The sequence below is a fragment of the Sinocyclocheilus rhinocerous genome, unplaced genomic scaffold, assembly GCF_001515625.1.
Source record: "Sinocyclocheilus rhinocerous isolate Xijiao unplaced genomic scaffold, SAMN03320098_v1.1 scaffold24, whole genome shotgun sequence".
NCBI lineage: Eukaryota > Metazoa > Chordata > Actinopteri > Cypriniformes > Cyprinidae > Sinocyclocheilus > Sinocyclocheilus rhinocerous.
In genome coordinates, this window is record NW_015647124.1 from 2279896 (window position 1) to 2296200 (window position 16305).

The 16305-nt window shown below is 35.5% G+C and overlaps 1 protein-coding gene across 1 annotated transcript in view; it reads left to right on the plus strand.

Moving 5' to 3' along the window:
• The window catches only part of wnk4a (WNK lysine deficient protein kinase 4a), a 59568-nt gene that overhangs the window by 32405 nt on the left and 10858 nt on the right, over positions 1-16305 (plus strand). The window contains exons 6-13 of the mRNA XM_016513257.1: positions 319-407; positions 1317-1536; positions 4207-4579; positions 6399-6565; positions 6725-6789; positions 8487-8622; positions 9804-9920; positions 13894-14079. Coding sequence (XP_016368743.1) covers positions 319-407; positions 1317-1536; positions 4207-4579; positions 6399-6565; positions 6725-6789; positions 8487-8622; positions 9804-9920; positions 13894-14079 — 1353 coding nt within the window. The remainder of the gene's footprint in view (positions 1-318; positions 408-1316; positions 1537-4206; positions 4580-6398; positions 6566-6724; positions 6790-8486; positions 8623-9803; positions 9921-13893; positions 14080-16305) is intronic.

Consider the following 16305-nt stretch of genomic DNA (forward strand, 5'->3'; position numbering starts at 1 on the left):
AAAAAATTAAAATTTTTATATAAAAATGTATATAAAAATAAACAAACTCCCATAGCTTTAGGGTTGTGTGCTTTGCTCAAGGGCAGTGTCAGTAACAAATCAACAGTGCATTGGTGCAAAGTAACTTTTTCAAAACATCCAGGCAAGCTTTGAAACCTCGCTCTTGTGTAACTGGCTATGATTAGATTATCTGAAAGGGAATCATCTAATTTACATTTGAACATTAGATTGATGAGTGACATGTTAAAACATATTAAGCCTCTTTGACTGATGTTTTTCTCAGACTTTGACATTTGTGTCCACTTCTGCTGTTTTCAGGGTATAAAGCCCGACAGTTTCTACAAAGTGAAAGTTCCAGAGTTAAAGGAAATCATTGAAGGCTGTATCCGCATGAACAAAGATGAAAGGTACTTTATTGATTTTCCTGTTTGATTTTCCACTTTGAAAGTGTTCTTTAAAACATTCTTGTGCAGAAGCATTCATTTTATATATTCACCAGTTATTATTATGCAGAAAAGTGAAATTACTTAGGATTCTGCAAAATATCAGCAACAACAAAAAAAAGTAATGCTACAGAGATTGTTTTTATTTAAAAAAAAAAAAATCGTCCTAAATAATAATATATCCTCAATGTTAAATATGCATCTACTCCACTTTCCAGCCACTTGGGAAACCTTGTAGCTTTGCCTATGAAATTATATTTTTTTGTTTTGAGCTAACTATGTGATGATCATTACGTAATGTTTCAATATTTAAAATCGGTCAGCTGTATTTTTGTTGTATACATTCACAAGTTACATATCAGGGTTATTATTGTTAGCTAAAACTATTTTTGGTGATTTAAATATAGCTGAAATAACAAATATTAGGTGAAAAATGTAAATTAAACAAAAATGAACAAACTAAAATAAGTTTGAGTTGAATCACTAAAATTGCTTACTGTAAATAACTAAAACTAAAAAAAAGTAAACCTAATTAAGTAATATTAAAAATGCTAAAACAAAATAACTAAAATAAAATTAAAATGAAAACTAAAATTTTTAAATAAAAGCTAGTTCAAAATAATATTAGAAATTATTATTTGCATGCATTTCCACCCTTCCACATTCATATGCATATGAAAAGTAAAGCATGAAGCTTAAATAGTTTTAATAATATAATAATAATTATTATTATTATGCTTAATAATTTAACTCATTGAAAACAGGTGCATGTAACCTATATTTTTAAATATAAAACGGCTTTAAACCACCTATTGATTGACATTTATTTCATACATTCAGTTTGTGTGGCTTCATATGGAGATTTCTGTCTAGATACACCATCCAGGACCTGCTGGAGCACACGTTCTTCCAGGAGCACAATGGCGTTTACGTTGAATTGGCTGAGGAAGATGATATGGTCAAATCCAGCCTGAAGCTCTGGCTTCGCATGGACGGCACCAAGAAGCTCCACGGAAAGTACAAGGACAACAACGCCATTGAGTTCCTGTTCGAGCTTTACAAAGACGTGCCAGAGGAGGTGGCGCAGGAGATGGTGAGCTTCACTCACACATAATCTCATGCTAACCGGATCTTTACCTCCCTTTTCTGTTAGCTTTTCATATGTGTTTCTTGAAGGGATCTAAGGTGTGGTTACATTTCCCATCTACTCTGACTCGTTGGTTTACTGTCACTGTTAACACTAAACCCAGATATTCCCCTCAGGCATCAACAAAGCGTATGTGTTCACAGATGTACGTTAATATGTGGGTTGAGTTTTCTGCAGAGATCTGCAACAATGATCCTGAAGCATTGATATTCAATCACACAGAACTATTAAACAAATATGTGTGTCTTAGTAACCTACCAGTTTTTAACAGGTGTTTACTGTGCATGTTACCACAACACAAGTGGATGAATCTTACAAAAACACATCCAGATTACATTTCATCCCAATAACGAATGGGGAAAAAGGCTTTTGCATCGCATTATTATTTTCTGACCGTTAATCACATTTCCCCGCTCAATTCTTGTGTCCAGGCGGTTTTCTTTTGAGTTTCTGGTCATTCAGAATACTCACAGTGGCAGTTTTCATGACTGTAATGTGCAAAGACATTTTACTTTTAAGTTTTAGCAAATTCCTTAATTCCAATGTAATTTCTCATTACTGAAATACGTTGTTTTTAGGGCTGTCAAATCGATTAATCACGATTAATCGCATCCAAAATAAAAGTTTGTGTTTACATGATATATGTGTGTGTACTGTCTATTTATGTATATATAATACACACACATACATGTATATAAGAAATATATGTAATATATTTATATATAATATAAATCATATATATATGTATATACTGTATATATATATATATTTCTTAAATGTATACATGTATATGTGTGTATTTATATATACATATAAATATACATAGCACACACTCATATCATGTAAACACAAACTTTTATTTTGGATGCTATTAATCGTGATTAATCTATTTGGCAGCCCTAAATATTTTATATATTTTTTCTAAGAATTGGTAGTAAGAATTGAGACAATAATGCCAAAAGCTTCTTAAATTCAATGATCATAAGTAGTGTTGTCACAATACCAAAATGTACCATAAGATTTAACACTGTGTCTTTCCTTAAGCAAAATATCATTTATTGATTTGGGGGCTGAAATGTGATGCAGAACTGTACTTTTATCAGATTCACCCAAGCTTGATTTCTTTGTTTTTACCCTTATGACTTCATGACACAGGTTTCCTCTGTGACCTTCACAATGTCGGTCGTTTCCAACAATCTGTCCTCACTCTGGGTAGATTTCTTTACTCTTCCTGTGTCAGTAATATGGGGACGTAACTGAACTCTTGGCCTTCCTAGAGCACAAAGTCCCAAACACACCTCAGTATGTATCTACTGGCAGGGTTTTTCTTGACACAGTGGCACATGAGCCTCACCATCCGCTTCAGGCCTGTGTAACCCTGCTGTGTGTTGCATAATGGTTTCAAGGGCATAGCTTTTTAATTATCAAGGTGGAAATGTGAGAGCAGGGCCAAATGAGGAAGAGGGTCACATGACTGTTGATAGAATGGCTTCAAGACTGCGTTGTGAAACTGGAGCCTTTCTCTTGTCCAGACTGAATCTCACTTTTTATTAGACCGGACCTTCACAATTCGTCTTTTATCTCTCAACGTGTCTGCTTTTCATCAAGAACAAATTTATCGTCAAGTCACATCGACGGAGGGTTATCACGTAATTTGACTAGCTGATATGATGATAGAGTCTTCAAGACAACATTGGCCTACATTGTTTCAGTGGAAACACACTGTTCCAGAGTTGAGTGAAAGGTTATTGAGAGCCATTTTCATAAACTTCTTGCCAAGAAAAAATTAGATTTAGATCGTCAAAGAATGCAGAATTTGTTGGCATCAATAACAAGGCACCATGTTTCACACTTGCATGCAACATTTAAGGAGCAATTTACCCAAAATTGAAAATGTAGTCACCGTCAGGCCATCCAAGATCTAGATGAGTTTGTTTCTTCATCAGATTTGGAGAAATGTAGCTTTGCATCACTTGCTCACCAATGGATGCTCTGCAGTGAATGGGTGCCGTCAGAACGAGAGTCCAAACAGCTGATAAAACCATCACAGTAATCCACAAGTAAAAAGTCCGTCTCCTGTTGTCCTCTCACATTAAAATCCACCAGCATATTTGTTTAGAACAGTTTTGGACTGTTTTTAAACAGTGCTTGATCTGTGCATATTTCTCGCCTGATTCAGACAAGACGACTTTTTAACTGGAGAAAGCAATATTATGGATAAACGACTTGTATCTTAGCCAGAAACTATGGTTTGAAGTTAAAAATGTTTTAATGATGGATTTGTTTGTACAATTACACAGCTTTTCACTACACAAGATGTTAACTGCTGGACTGGAGTGGTGTGGATTACTTGTGGATTATTGTGATGTTTTTATATCGGCTGTTTGGACTCTCATTCTGACGGCACCCATTCACTGCAGTAGATTTTATGGGATCATGTTAATATTTGAGAGCACAGTTACTAGTGTAGGCACCCAAGTCATGGTAGACACCATATTTCTTTTCATCTGAATACAAAAATAGTGATTTAAATTTGATTTGACCCATATGTATTGTTGCACTGATAAAGTTTTACTCTCACTAATAGAGTTTTATCAATCATCTCATTTTTTCCAGGTGGTTCTGGGGTTTGTATGTGAGGCCGACTACAAGCTGGTCGCCAAGGCCATGCGAGACCGCGTTACAGCCATCAAACGTCAGCGAGAAAAACACCGTCGGCTAGCAGAGGAGCAGCAGCGGAAGAAGAAGGAGGAAGTTATTGAGGAAGAGTCTGAGCTGCCATCGCCCAGATCCAACGTTCAAATATCTGAAAACCCCGCCCCTTCTCCTGTGCAGATCCCGCCCACTCCTGTAATCCCAGAACCCATGTGCTCTCCCATTACTGGCTCATCGGATTCTGGGATTAACGGCAGATTCCCACCAGAGCCAGAGGAACCAGAGGCCGATCAACACTTCCACATCCACCATACAAGCTGCTCCTCAGCAACCTGTACGTACCAGATCTTCATTTGATCATGTTTATGTGATTACAATAATGCTACTATTGAGCAGCGGTAGACCAATACACTAGTCAGGCTGATACTTTTTAGGTTCATTATTAGCCACTGAAAAATCCATATTGGGACACCACTATTTCAGATGTCTTTCTGCTCTCCTGCACGGGTTCAAGACGGCCAGTGAGCCTCACATAAACTACATTGTGCAGTGCCCTAAATTTTCCTCAATGTTTCTTTCATGGCGTGTTAAGCCCGGCAGCTCTCCTAGACCTGAAAACAGCATGGCACAGTCAACCGACGTCCACAAATAAACTCTTTTTAATAGCCAGTGTGTGTATGCTTATCAGGGAGGGTGAGGGTTACGGTCATGCAGTTTGACACACTCTTGGAGTGGAAACTATAGAAAAAGGAGGACACTGTGATATGAAGAAGTAGATTTAATTTATTAACTGTTATATTCCTACATTATGTGTATGTATTTTCTCTGTTGACATGTTAGCAGTCAGTCAAGGTTATAGTTAAAATTAAAACCATAAAATTTGCAATAAAATAAGTGTTAACTCAAATAAAAATAATATTAAATAAACACTTTTTTTTAAATTTCAGATAGAACCATAACTGCAACATTATTATAAACTTTTGTAATTATTTTAAAATATGTCTGTCTGTTTCTCATTTATTATATGTGACCCTGGAGCACAAAAGCAGTCTTAAGTCGCTGGGGTATATTTGTAGCAACAGCCAACAATACATTGTATGGGTCAAAATTATCGATTTTTCTTTTATGCCAAAAATCATTAGGATATTAAGTAAAGATCATGTTCCATGAAGATATTTTGTAAATTTCCTACTGTAAATATATTAAAACTTAATTTTTGATTAGTAATATGCATTGCTAAGAACTTCATTTGGACAACTTTAAAGACGATTTTCTCAGTATTTGGATTTTTTTGCACCCTCAGGTTCCAGATTTTTAAATAGTTATATCTCGGCCAAATATTGCCCGATCCTAACAAACCATACATCAATGGAAAGCTTATTTATTCAGCTTTCATATGATGTATAAATCTCAATTTCGGAAAATTGACCCTTATTACTGGTTTTGTGGTCCAGGGTAACATTTAGTTTAACCGGATGAAAAAACTAATAAATTGACATAAAAAAAAATAAAAATGACTAAAGCTAACTAAATGTAACATTTCTTATTTTCATTTAGTTTAACTTGATGTACTAAAATAAACTAAAACTGAAATAAAATGAATGAAAAACTCATTTAAGACATTAAAAAAACTAAAACTAATAGAAATGACAAAAGCACAACAAAACTACTAAAAATAACTAAGTTTACCATTTTACATTTTCATTTAATTTAATTTGATGTACTAAAATAACTAAAACTGGACTGAAATGATGCTAAAACAAGCAGTGAGTTGTAACGCACTTCACTGACATTTTGCCATGTTGTTTTAAAGGAAGAATATAAGCGGTGGACATGGCATCTGCTTTAAGCTTTTAACCCTGGTTTGATCCATGAATTCTAGTGTCCTTTGGCCTTTGATCCAAGTCATCTGATATGAGAGACATCCATGCTATTTATGAATAAAGTCATCAAGACCTTAACGTAATGTATTTCTGAGTGAAACAGGATATTTAATGATAAAATCATTGGTGGGTCTTGATTTGATCCATTGGGGGATTGATTGGATGGTGAAAAAGAGTTAAAGCTAGCTTTTAATGAAAGAATACAACAACAAACAGGATCCATAGGGATATCTATTAACAGATCGTCTGTTTGTCTTTGTGTTTCTCCAGCTGACTGTGAGACTGATGGATATCTCAGTCCCTCTGGCTTACAGGATGTTACCGAAGCTTCAAATGGCACCGTCAGCTGCTCTCCAATCCTCCTCCCCCAACAGGCCACACCCACAGAGGCCACGCCCACCATCACTCCACCAATCCTGGCTCTCCGTTTCCCCTCAGTGAGTTTATAATTACAAAATTGGCCTCACTTAATCCCGAGTTAAACTCAGGAGAGCCATTTAACCTTAATTTACACTAATTACTATGAACTTGTTTCTTTGATGTTTGTTGTTAATTACTCCATGTGGCTGAAGGCCTGTTCCTTAATCTTCCCACAGAGTATTGCCGTGTCTAGTAAAACCGAGAGAGGACCGCTTAGCCCTTTCTCCTCACCCGTGGACAGGTAAAGACCTGCTTTCTTTATCCCTCAGCTCTTCTCTCACATCTGTGGACTTTGAGGTCGATGTTTTACTTTAGTGCCAGATGTACTAATGGCTTTGTGCTCAGTAGGATCCCATCCCCTCCTCTCATCTTTCGCAACAGAGCACATGCTTCATGTCCTATAGGATACTGTTTATACACCACAGGGCTTTTGGACGCCGTCCCTAGCAAATGCCTGCCATTACAGCATAGTTTTCCACTCATTAGAACTTCATGTTCCTCAACAGGCAGAGATCTTTCAAAAAGAGCCAGAGTCTGCCAAACGGTAGGCTGGCTGTAAACGTGTTTGTGGGCCTCGTAGGAAGCCCAGTGTTTGGATAAAACAGAGGCTTGTGTTGGTAAAAGACCTGGGAGACACAATTAGCTCACAGAAACAAGCTAAGAATGGACTCCACGTCCCTACGGGCCAAAGTCAAACAAGGCCTCAAACTGTGTGTGGAACTTCTGCAAAGATAAAGCCAATTCAAATACTACATCTGTCTAGTTTTTCCTCTTTAGCTGTTATGTTGGATTTCCAGAAAACAGTGCAGTTAAAAATACATTTTGCTGTCCAGCAGTTCTTCCCATGTGTAAAAAGAAGTACACTTTAGTATATTAAATATATTTGTAGTCGCACATTTGTAATGATGAAGTTGCAGTTCAGTACATGTAAAATATATTTAATTTAAATGAAATAACATATAAATCCCCTACAGTTAAAATTATAATCAAGTACTTTACATGTGCTCTAGTATGTTAGTCAACACATTAAAATGTACTTTAAAGTAAAACTTATAAATTGACATTTTTACAATGTGCATTTTTTGTGTGTTAAGTGTGTTAAGATACAGTGAATCTTTGAAAGTAACTCTTTAAGTACACTTAAGTGGCCTTTTATTTCAATAATGTATTATCTACAAGTACAATTTTTTTAAATATACTTTTAAGATTTAAAGTATACAGGTGCATCTCAATAAATTAGAATGTCGTGGAAAAGTTCATTTATTTCAGTAATTCAACTCAAATTGTGAAACTCGTGTATTAAATCAATTCAATGCACACAGACTGAAGCACACCTGTTTTTCACAAGGGTTCTGTGCACTGGACATTACTGACGATCGACAGGGTCACAGGCCAACAACTAAAAGAAGGACATACACAGAGTTTGTTTAACTACTTCAGACTTGTAAAACCTAATAAGAGGGAACACAGCGCTCATTAAATGTACCGTGTTCCCTTAAAAACCTGATATTAAACAAATAAGGGTGTTGAGATGATGAGAGAGGGAAATTCCTCAGTGGTTTGTGCTTATTGAACCATTTTTAATGGCTCTGTTTAACTGCAGGTCTTCCAAACACCCGTTTACTTAACATGACGTTCACATTTGTGCTTTTATAAGTTTACTAGGTTGTACAAAGTGCTAGTCGTGTTGATTTGACGGTTAACATAACAAACTTGATTTTTGCAAATGGTTTGGGGTGAGTTGCACACAGACGTTTAATACTTAGGGTTAATTTTATGTTTAAATACCATGCAACAGTATGTATGCATTAGCAAACATTGCTAATAATGATAGCTGTAAGTGCATACACAGATATTTTCCTGTAGTTTGGAATGCCATAATATGCAAAACATAATCCTTTGTAAATAATTTGTAATTTAGTTATCCTTTCTTCACAGTTATGCTTCAGATGTGACCTCAGGCTTGAGCGATGGCTACGATGGACTGTCAGACAGAGGGAGTAAGTTTGCTGAAAGACGGACAACAGGGAAACTGTTTAGGAGGAGAATGAGGTCTCGTCTGCGCATTACAGGGGTGAGGATAATTCAACATTTGATCCAGTCACGCATGCATCAAACTACCTAGAGGTTGACCGATATTTATTCTTTAATGTCTGATGCTGATACCGATAATCTTAGAGAGCAGGTTGGCCGATGAACCATATAAAGCTCATATGACCTTGCACTATTTCATTTTAAAGATAGTAAATGCTGCAATGATATTTATATTAATTTGACAATATTTACTAAAATAAATTATTTGAAAATGAATCATATGAAAAATATATAATTTTATTTATTATAACAAAATAAAAACAAATAAAAAGCTATCTAATTTTATATTATAAAGATATTATAATAGAATTTTGACAGTTCTTAGCAGTGTCAAAATAAAAGTCCGGCTTCCTACAGTTTTCAGCCAAACAAAAAACTAAGCGCCTGATGCCGATAATTAAAAAGTGCCAAATATCGGCCAATATATCAGCCTTGAGAACAAAACTTGAACTAAATCAAGATGAATAATGACACTATTGCCTTCTGTAGAACTGCTTATAGCTGAATCAAACTATAAGTTTCATAATTGATAAACTTTACACAATTATTGAACTGAACGGAATCAACACTGTACCGACTTGAGCTGAAAAATGATGCTATTGTCTTTTTAGACCTGCTTTACAGCAGAATTTGAATTTGTCTCATATTTGATGAAGTTTGCATCACTGATTGTTATTTTCCTGCTTCGAAACAATCTGTATTTTATAAAGTATATTTTATAATATTTTAGATTTTATAAAAAAAAGGTGACTTGACTTACCGATATATCGGTTGGAGACTGTGCTTAACCGCCCACCAGTCCATTTCTCCACTTCTGTAAATCCATGATAGAAATCAAAAATTAAGTGCAAATGGCAATATCTTGGAATGATATCGCATGTGAATTCAAGATGTTTAGCAGATGTCCATGTGTGATCATTCTCTGCGTGGGTACGGTATGTCCTCAGTCATTTGTTTTATAAAGAACCCTTTTGGCTTGCATTGATTAGTATTCAAAGGGCTAGAGACATGAACAGTAAAAACACAGTCAAACACAATAAGCACAATAAGTCAAACACATCCCAAAGAGCATTTGGCCACTTGCAACAAAATGTATGAAAGCCTTTTCAGTTGATGACAAAATATGAAATACAGAATATTTGTGTGTGTTGTTCCTCACAGGTGTCTGATAAAGTGGACCGGGTAGTTGAGTGTCAGCTACAGACCCATAACGATAAGATGGTCACGTTCAAATTCGACCTGGATGGCGACAACCCTGAAGACATTGCTGCGGTAATGGTAGGTGCCTAAAATCTTAAATACATTCGTTAAAGGGACAGTTCACCCAGAAATGAAAATTCTGTCATTAATTACTCACCCTCATGTCGTTCCAAACCCGTAAGACCTTCGTTCATCTTCGGAACACAAATTAAGATATTTTTGATGAAATCTGAGAGCTTTTGACCCTGAAAAGACAGCAACGCAACTTTCCACATTCAAGGCCCAGAAAGTTAGTAAGGACATCATGTGTGTGCGTGTGGACTATTTTAACGATGTCCTTACTACCTTTCTGGGCCTTGTACGTGTCAATTGCATTGCTGTCTATGGAGGGTTAGAAAGCTCTCAGATTTCTTCGAAAATATCTAACTTTGTGTTCTGAAGAAGAACAAAGGTCTTACGGGTTTGGATCAACATGAGGGTGAGTAATTAATGACAGAATTTTCATTTGTGGGTGAACTATCCCTTCAACACATTGTCTTCTCTTTTCATAATGGCTTATTCTTTTGAAATTTTTTTTGTAGAGTTAAATCAAACATAAATATCAAATGTCTTGACTACATTAGGATGAGGATATTAGTATCCAGTAGTAGTCATGGGACACATGTAAGCACACAACCACATACATTATCAGCTGTAGCAGAGATACACAAATGCCCCACTGCCGCCCTTATCAGGAAAATCCCACGAGCTTATGTTGTACTTCCCCTCCGTCAGTGAGTGATATGCTCTTTTGAGTGCCGTTTAGTGAAAACCTTGTGAGAAAGTCCTCAGTGAGGCACGTATCCAGACCTCACTCATTTAGCAGAGCGTACTGTGGTAGATTAGAGATGGGAGATTGTCAGAGCCATAGGCTAGTGGCCCTTTCCCGATCCCATTTCCCTTTTTTTTTTCTCCAATCGTTTGTTTGTTTGTTACAGTATTTATTAATCTTTGTTAATGTTAGTTAATAAAAATATATCTGTTCATTGTTAGCTCACGTTAACTCAGGTCTATTAAATTGTGGAGTTAAATCAAACATAAATATCAAATGTCTTGACTACATTAGGATGAGGATATTAGTATCCAGTAGTAGTCATGGGACACATGTAAGCACACAACCACATACATTATCAGCTGTAGCAGAGATACACAAATGCCCCACTGCCGCCCTTATCAGGAAAATCCCACGAGCTTATGTTGTACTTCCCCTCCGTCAGTGAGTGATATGCTCTTTTGAGTGCCGTTTAGTGAAAACCTTGTGAGAAAGTCCTCAGTGAGGCACGTATCCAGACCTCACTCATTTAGCAGAGCGTACTGTGGTAGATTAGAGATGGGAGATTGTCAGAGCCATAGGCTAGTGGCCCTTTCCCGATCCCATTTCCCTTTTCTTTTTTTTCTCCAATCGTTTGTTTGTTTGTTACAGTATTTATTAATCTTTGTTAATGTTAGTTAATAAAAATATATCTGTTCATTGTTAGCTCACGTTAACTCAGGTCTATTAAATTATATTAACAGATACAACTTTTGATTTGAATTTATTGATAAATGTTGAAATTAGCAACTAAGATTAACTACGTTTTTTGCCATTTTTTAATTATAGGCATTGAGCACCGAGTTTTTCTGTTTGGCCAATAACTGTCAGAAGCGGGACTTTTATTTTGACAGCACTGGCTTCAATTTTGAACTGTCAAAATTATATTATTATAAGAACTGTCAAAATTAAGTTATTATAATGACTTTGTAACAAATACTAGGCAAACACTTTACATTCTCATGTTTATTTTTTCAAATTTTTTCAAGTTAAAATAATTTTTTTTACTGATAACTACTAATAGTTAACATGAACATGTACATTACATTATACACATACGCATACTGACATTTTTCTGTTATATATATGTACATTTCAGAGATATTTTGTCATAATCTGACTTGCACATGCCCCAGATCACCCACTGTTTCAGACATCTGGTTCTGTTTGTCCCTCATTATCAGACGCAGGAGAGCAATGTTGCATTTCTTTTTTTTTCTTTTTTACTTCTTTTTTTTTTTTTCTTCCTTTTTTTGATTGATGTCATCTGATGCATGGTGTCCGCCAGATGGCCAGATCGCTAAATTCCATTAACTAAACCTGGCACAAATTTAACATGGCTGAAAATAGCAGTGAAGCACCGAGTACCCAAGATCTAGACAAGTAATAAAAAATTGTGTATGTGGAGATAGAAAGTTGCCTGCGTACTTGCACACCTCAGATACTTATATAATCTGAAGAAAGTCTAATATTTTTAATCCAAAAGAGGTCTTAACTTAGTTTTTTTAATGTTTATTTGTCATAGGTTATTCTGTGATTTAATAATTCATGCGCTGCATCAGAGTGCTACAAATGTTTCTGTTAAAAAAAACAGTACTGGGTGGATTACTTACATACATTGTATTGTACATTTAACTATATTTTACTGTAAATGTATTTAAAATGTCACGTTACACTCTCACAAAAAAAAAAAAGGTACAAAAGTTGTCACTGGGGTTGTACATTTCCAAATAGTACAATTATGTACAATTTAGATACTAAGTATACTAATACTGTATGTACCTTTAATGTGCTTATAATGCACCCTTTAGGGGTAAAAAAGGTACAAAGGTGTACCTTTTGAAAGGATACTGCTCCAGTGACAGCTTTTGTGCCTTTTTTCTGAGTGTAGATCTATTACAGTTTTTCACTGTACAGTATATAAAGGTACTTGCCGTCAACCAACAGGTATTTACGCAACAATCTTTTACCGTTAAAATTACAAATATTTTTAACAGCGTAGTCTGATTATGAGTATTTTAAAACGTATAGTATTTTAATATATAATCCAATTACAACTACTTAATTTTTGGATTTCAGAATCCAGATTACATATGTGACCCTGGACCACAAAACCAGTCTTAAGTGTCAATTTTTCCAAAATTGAGATTTATACATCATATGAAAGCTGAATAAATAAGCTTTCCATTGATGTATATGGTTTGTTAGGATAGGACAATATTTGGTAGTGATACAACTAATTGAAAATATGGAATCTGAGGGTGCAAAAAATCTAAATATTGAGAAAATCGCCTTTAAAGTTGGCCAAATGAAGTTCTTAGCAATGCATATTACTAATCAAAAATTAAGTTTTGATATATTTATGGTAGGAAATTTGCAAAATATCTTCATGGAACATGATCTTTACTTAATATCCTAATGATTTTTGGCATAAAAGAAAAATCTTTAATTTTGACCCATACAATGTTTTTTTGGCTGTTGCTACAAATATACCCCAGCGACTTAAGACTGCTTTTGTGCTCCAGGCTCACATATAATCAGCACTGAAGAAGTGAGCACCAGTGTGGTTTGGAGGCGTTTCAGATTAATGAATTTAGAAGAGGAGGAATAAAATCTCAGAACAACCATAAAAAAAATGCATTTACCAGTTCACGTCGAAGTATAAATAGAATATTAATGAACTGCTGATATTTTCCATGAATGTGAGGCTTATATAGTGTAAGAGTGATGGACGCCTATTGTCTATATGAGCGTCTGACTGTATATTGCTCAATAAGTGTGTGTGTGTTGGATTACATGACTGTGTGACCGCATGCAGCTCCTTTTCTCCCATACAGAAGCTCTTTGTTTGGTCTCAGAGTCCTGGCAGCGCAGAGTCACTCCTGGCGTGTTATTGGTCGAAGCATGAACACCCACTGCTATTAGTGGTGTGTAAAAGCTCAGCTTGTGGACAAACTTAATTAAAGCTGCCTTGAATTAAAAGAGTGTCCATAAGCATGCACATGCTCAATTTAAGCACGTTTCATTTTAAGTAGTCGAGGGGTAGTTTGCATTGCACAGAGAGCCCCCTTGATCCCCGCATGGTCTACGTGCGCTACGTGTGCCAGTTCGCCCTCGGCGTTCAGAATGGATGGGCTTCGTACAGTAAGTCAGGCTTGCTCATTTGGTTTTGTTTATTTCCTTTTCTCTCACCCCCTCAAGGTGCATAATGAGTTCATCCTGCCCTCGGAGAAGGAAGGTTTCATTCACCGCATCGGTGACATCATTAAGCGAGCAGAGTCTATGATGAGGAAGGACTCATCGGGTCACCATGAAAGCTACGGAGTCGCCCGTCCCTCGTATATAAATGCCGTCCACTCACTCTCTGGTTCTCAGGTGAGCCTGCAAGTAAAGAAACCTGTCCAGTTCACTCACATTCATTATCCATTGCACTGTGATAACTACCAATAAGCCATGTCATTTATTACTTGTTTATTTTTTATATTATAATGTCGCCCGTCCCTCGTATATAAATGCCGTCCACTCACTCTCTGGTTCTCAGGTGAGCCTGCAAGTAAAGAAACCTGTCCAGTTCACTCACATTCATTATCCATTGCACTGTGATAACTACCAATAAGCCATGTCATTTATTACTTGTTTATTTTTTATATTATAATATGTTTGTAATATAATGTAATAATATTATTATATAAATACATACTGGTAAAAAATATATAGCCTGCATGCACTGTAAGTCGCTTTGGATAAAAGCATCTGCTACATGCATAATTAATTATTAAATTATTATAAATATATAAAACTATAAAATATAGTATTAGATATAATTCATTGTAATTTACATTACTGGAATCATTACGGTTTTTGAAAGAAGTCTCTTCTGCTCACCAAGGCTGCATTTATTTGATCAAAAACACAGTAAAAACAGTAATATTTTTAAATATTTTTAAAATTTAAAATAATTATTTTTGATTTGGATATATTTTACAATGCATTTGATTCCTGTGATCAAAGCTGATTTTTCAGCATCATTACTCCAGTCTTCAGTGTCACATGATCTTCAGAAATCATTCTAATATGCTGATTTGCTGCTCGAGAAACATTTCTGATTATTATCAATGTTGAAAACAGTAGTGCTGCTTCATATTTTTGTGGAAACCATGATACGCAACCAATCAAAGGTTTCAGGTAAATAAGAATATTAAATAATATTAATAATACTTTTAGCAAGGACACATTAAATTGACAGTAAATACATTTATAAAGTTACAGAAGATTTCTATTTCAAATAAATCATTTTTTTCACAAAAATATTCATCAGGTAGTGTATATACTATAATTAATCAATAAAATAATGATTTAAATGTATAATTTGTATAATATAGATTATGATAATTATTTAAATACCTCCTTTTCCTATTAAATCAATTATTTGTTCTGTACACATACTTTTATTTTCCGCTTTGTTTGTAGAACCAGATGTATGCAGTAATAGCAGATAATTGTATGAGAGCTGCATTTTAAAGATGTCTGGGTAATTGCGGTAGTGGATGAATGATGGTTTATGGCTGTAGGTAAGGGTGTGTGCTCTGATCAAGCGATTACACAATCGATATGTTGAGTTCTCTGTTGTTGTGAGTGCTTTTGTTTGAAAATGAGGGTTTCAGGTTTAGCTGACGATCTTGAGGCGTGTTCTGTACCACTTTGTCCTGTTCTGGGCAGCACAAAAGAGGACACTAAACACTGAGCAGCTGGTTGAGATCTGTGTGCACCATGTGCATTTCAGTGTCCTCTGATTTCCTCCGCTATTTACAATGTGAATGAGGCTTTAAAGGGTTAGTTCACCCAAAAATGAAAATTCTGTCATTAATTACTTCCCTAACCCTAACTGTAAAGTTACGAAGCTACGAGAATACTTTTTTGCGCAAAGAAAACAAAAATAACTACTTTATTCCACAAGTAACGCAGTAGAGACGAAAATGTGGAATTAAGTCGTTATTTTTGTTTTCTTTGCGCAAAAAAGTATTCTCGTAGCTTCGTAACTTTACAGTTGAACCACTGATGTCACACGGACTACTTTGTCGATCATCTTGGTACTTTTCTGGACCTTGAACGTGGTAGTTACCTTGCTGTCTATGGGAGGGTCAGAGAGCCCTCAGATTTCATCAAAAAATATCTTAAATTGTGTTCCGAAGATGAACGAAGGTCTTACGGGTTTGGAACAACACGAGGGTGAGTAATTAATGACAGAATTTTCATTTTTGGGTGAACTAACCCTATAAGATATAATATATTAAGATATTAATAAAGAAATATATAAATAGGTACAGGCCTGCCAACTCTCATGCATTCAGCACGAGACAGTCAGAATTCACTCATTGCTAAATGCCACACATAGACACGATGTGAATAAGATATCATATGTGCAGTTTAGAGAGCTTCATTGATTATAACGGAACATTGTGAGGCTGCGATAAATTGAAGTGAGTGACAGGTTTTTAGTGATTATATGGAAGCACTATTTGCTCGCTTTCTAAGCTATAATCAATTCAGAATTTGAATGAAAGTTTTGTTTTACATGCTGCTAACAGGACCAACGGCCACATACCCTGTACA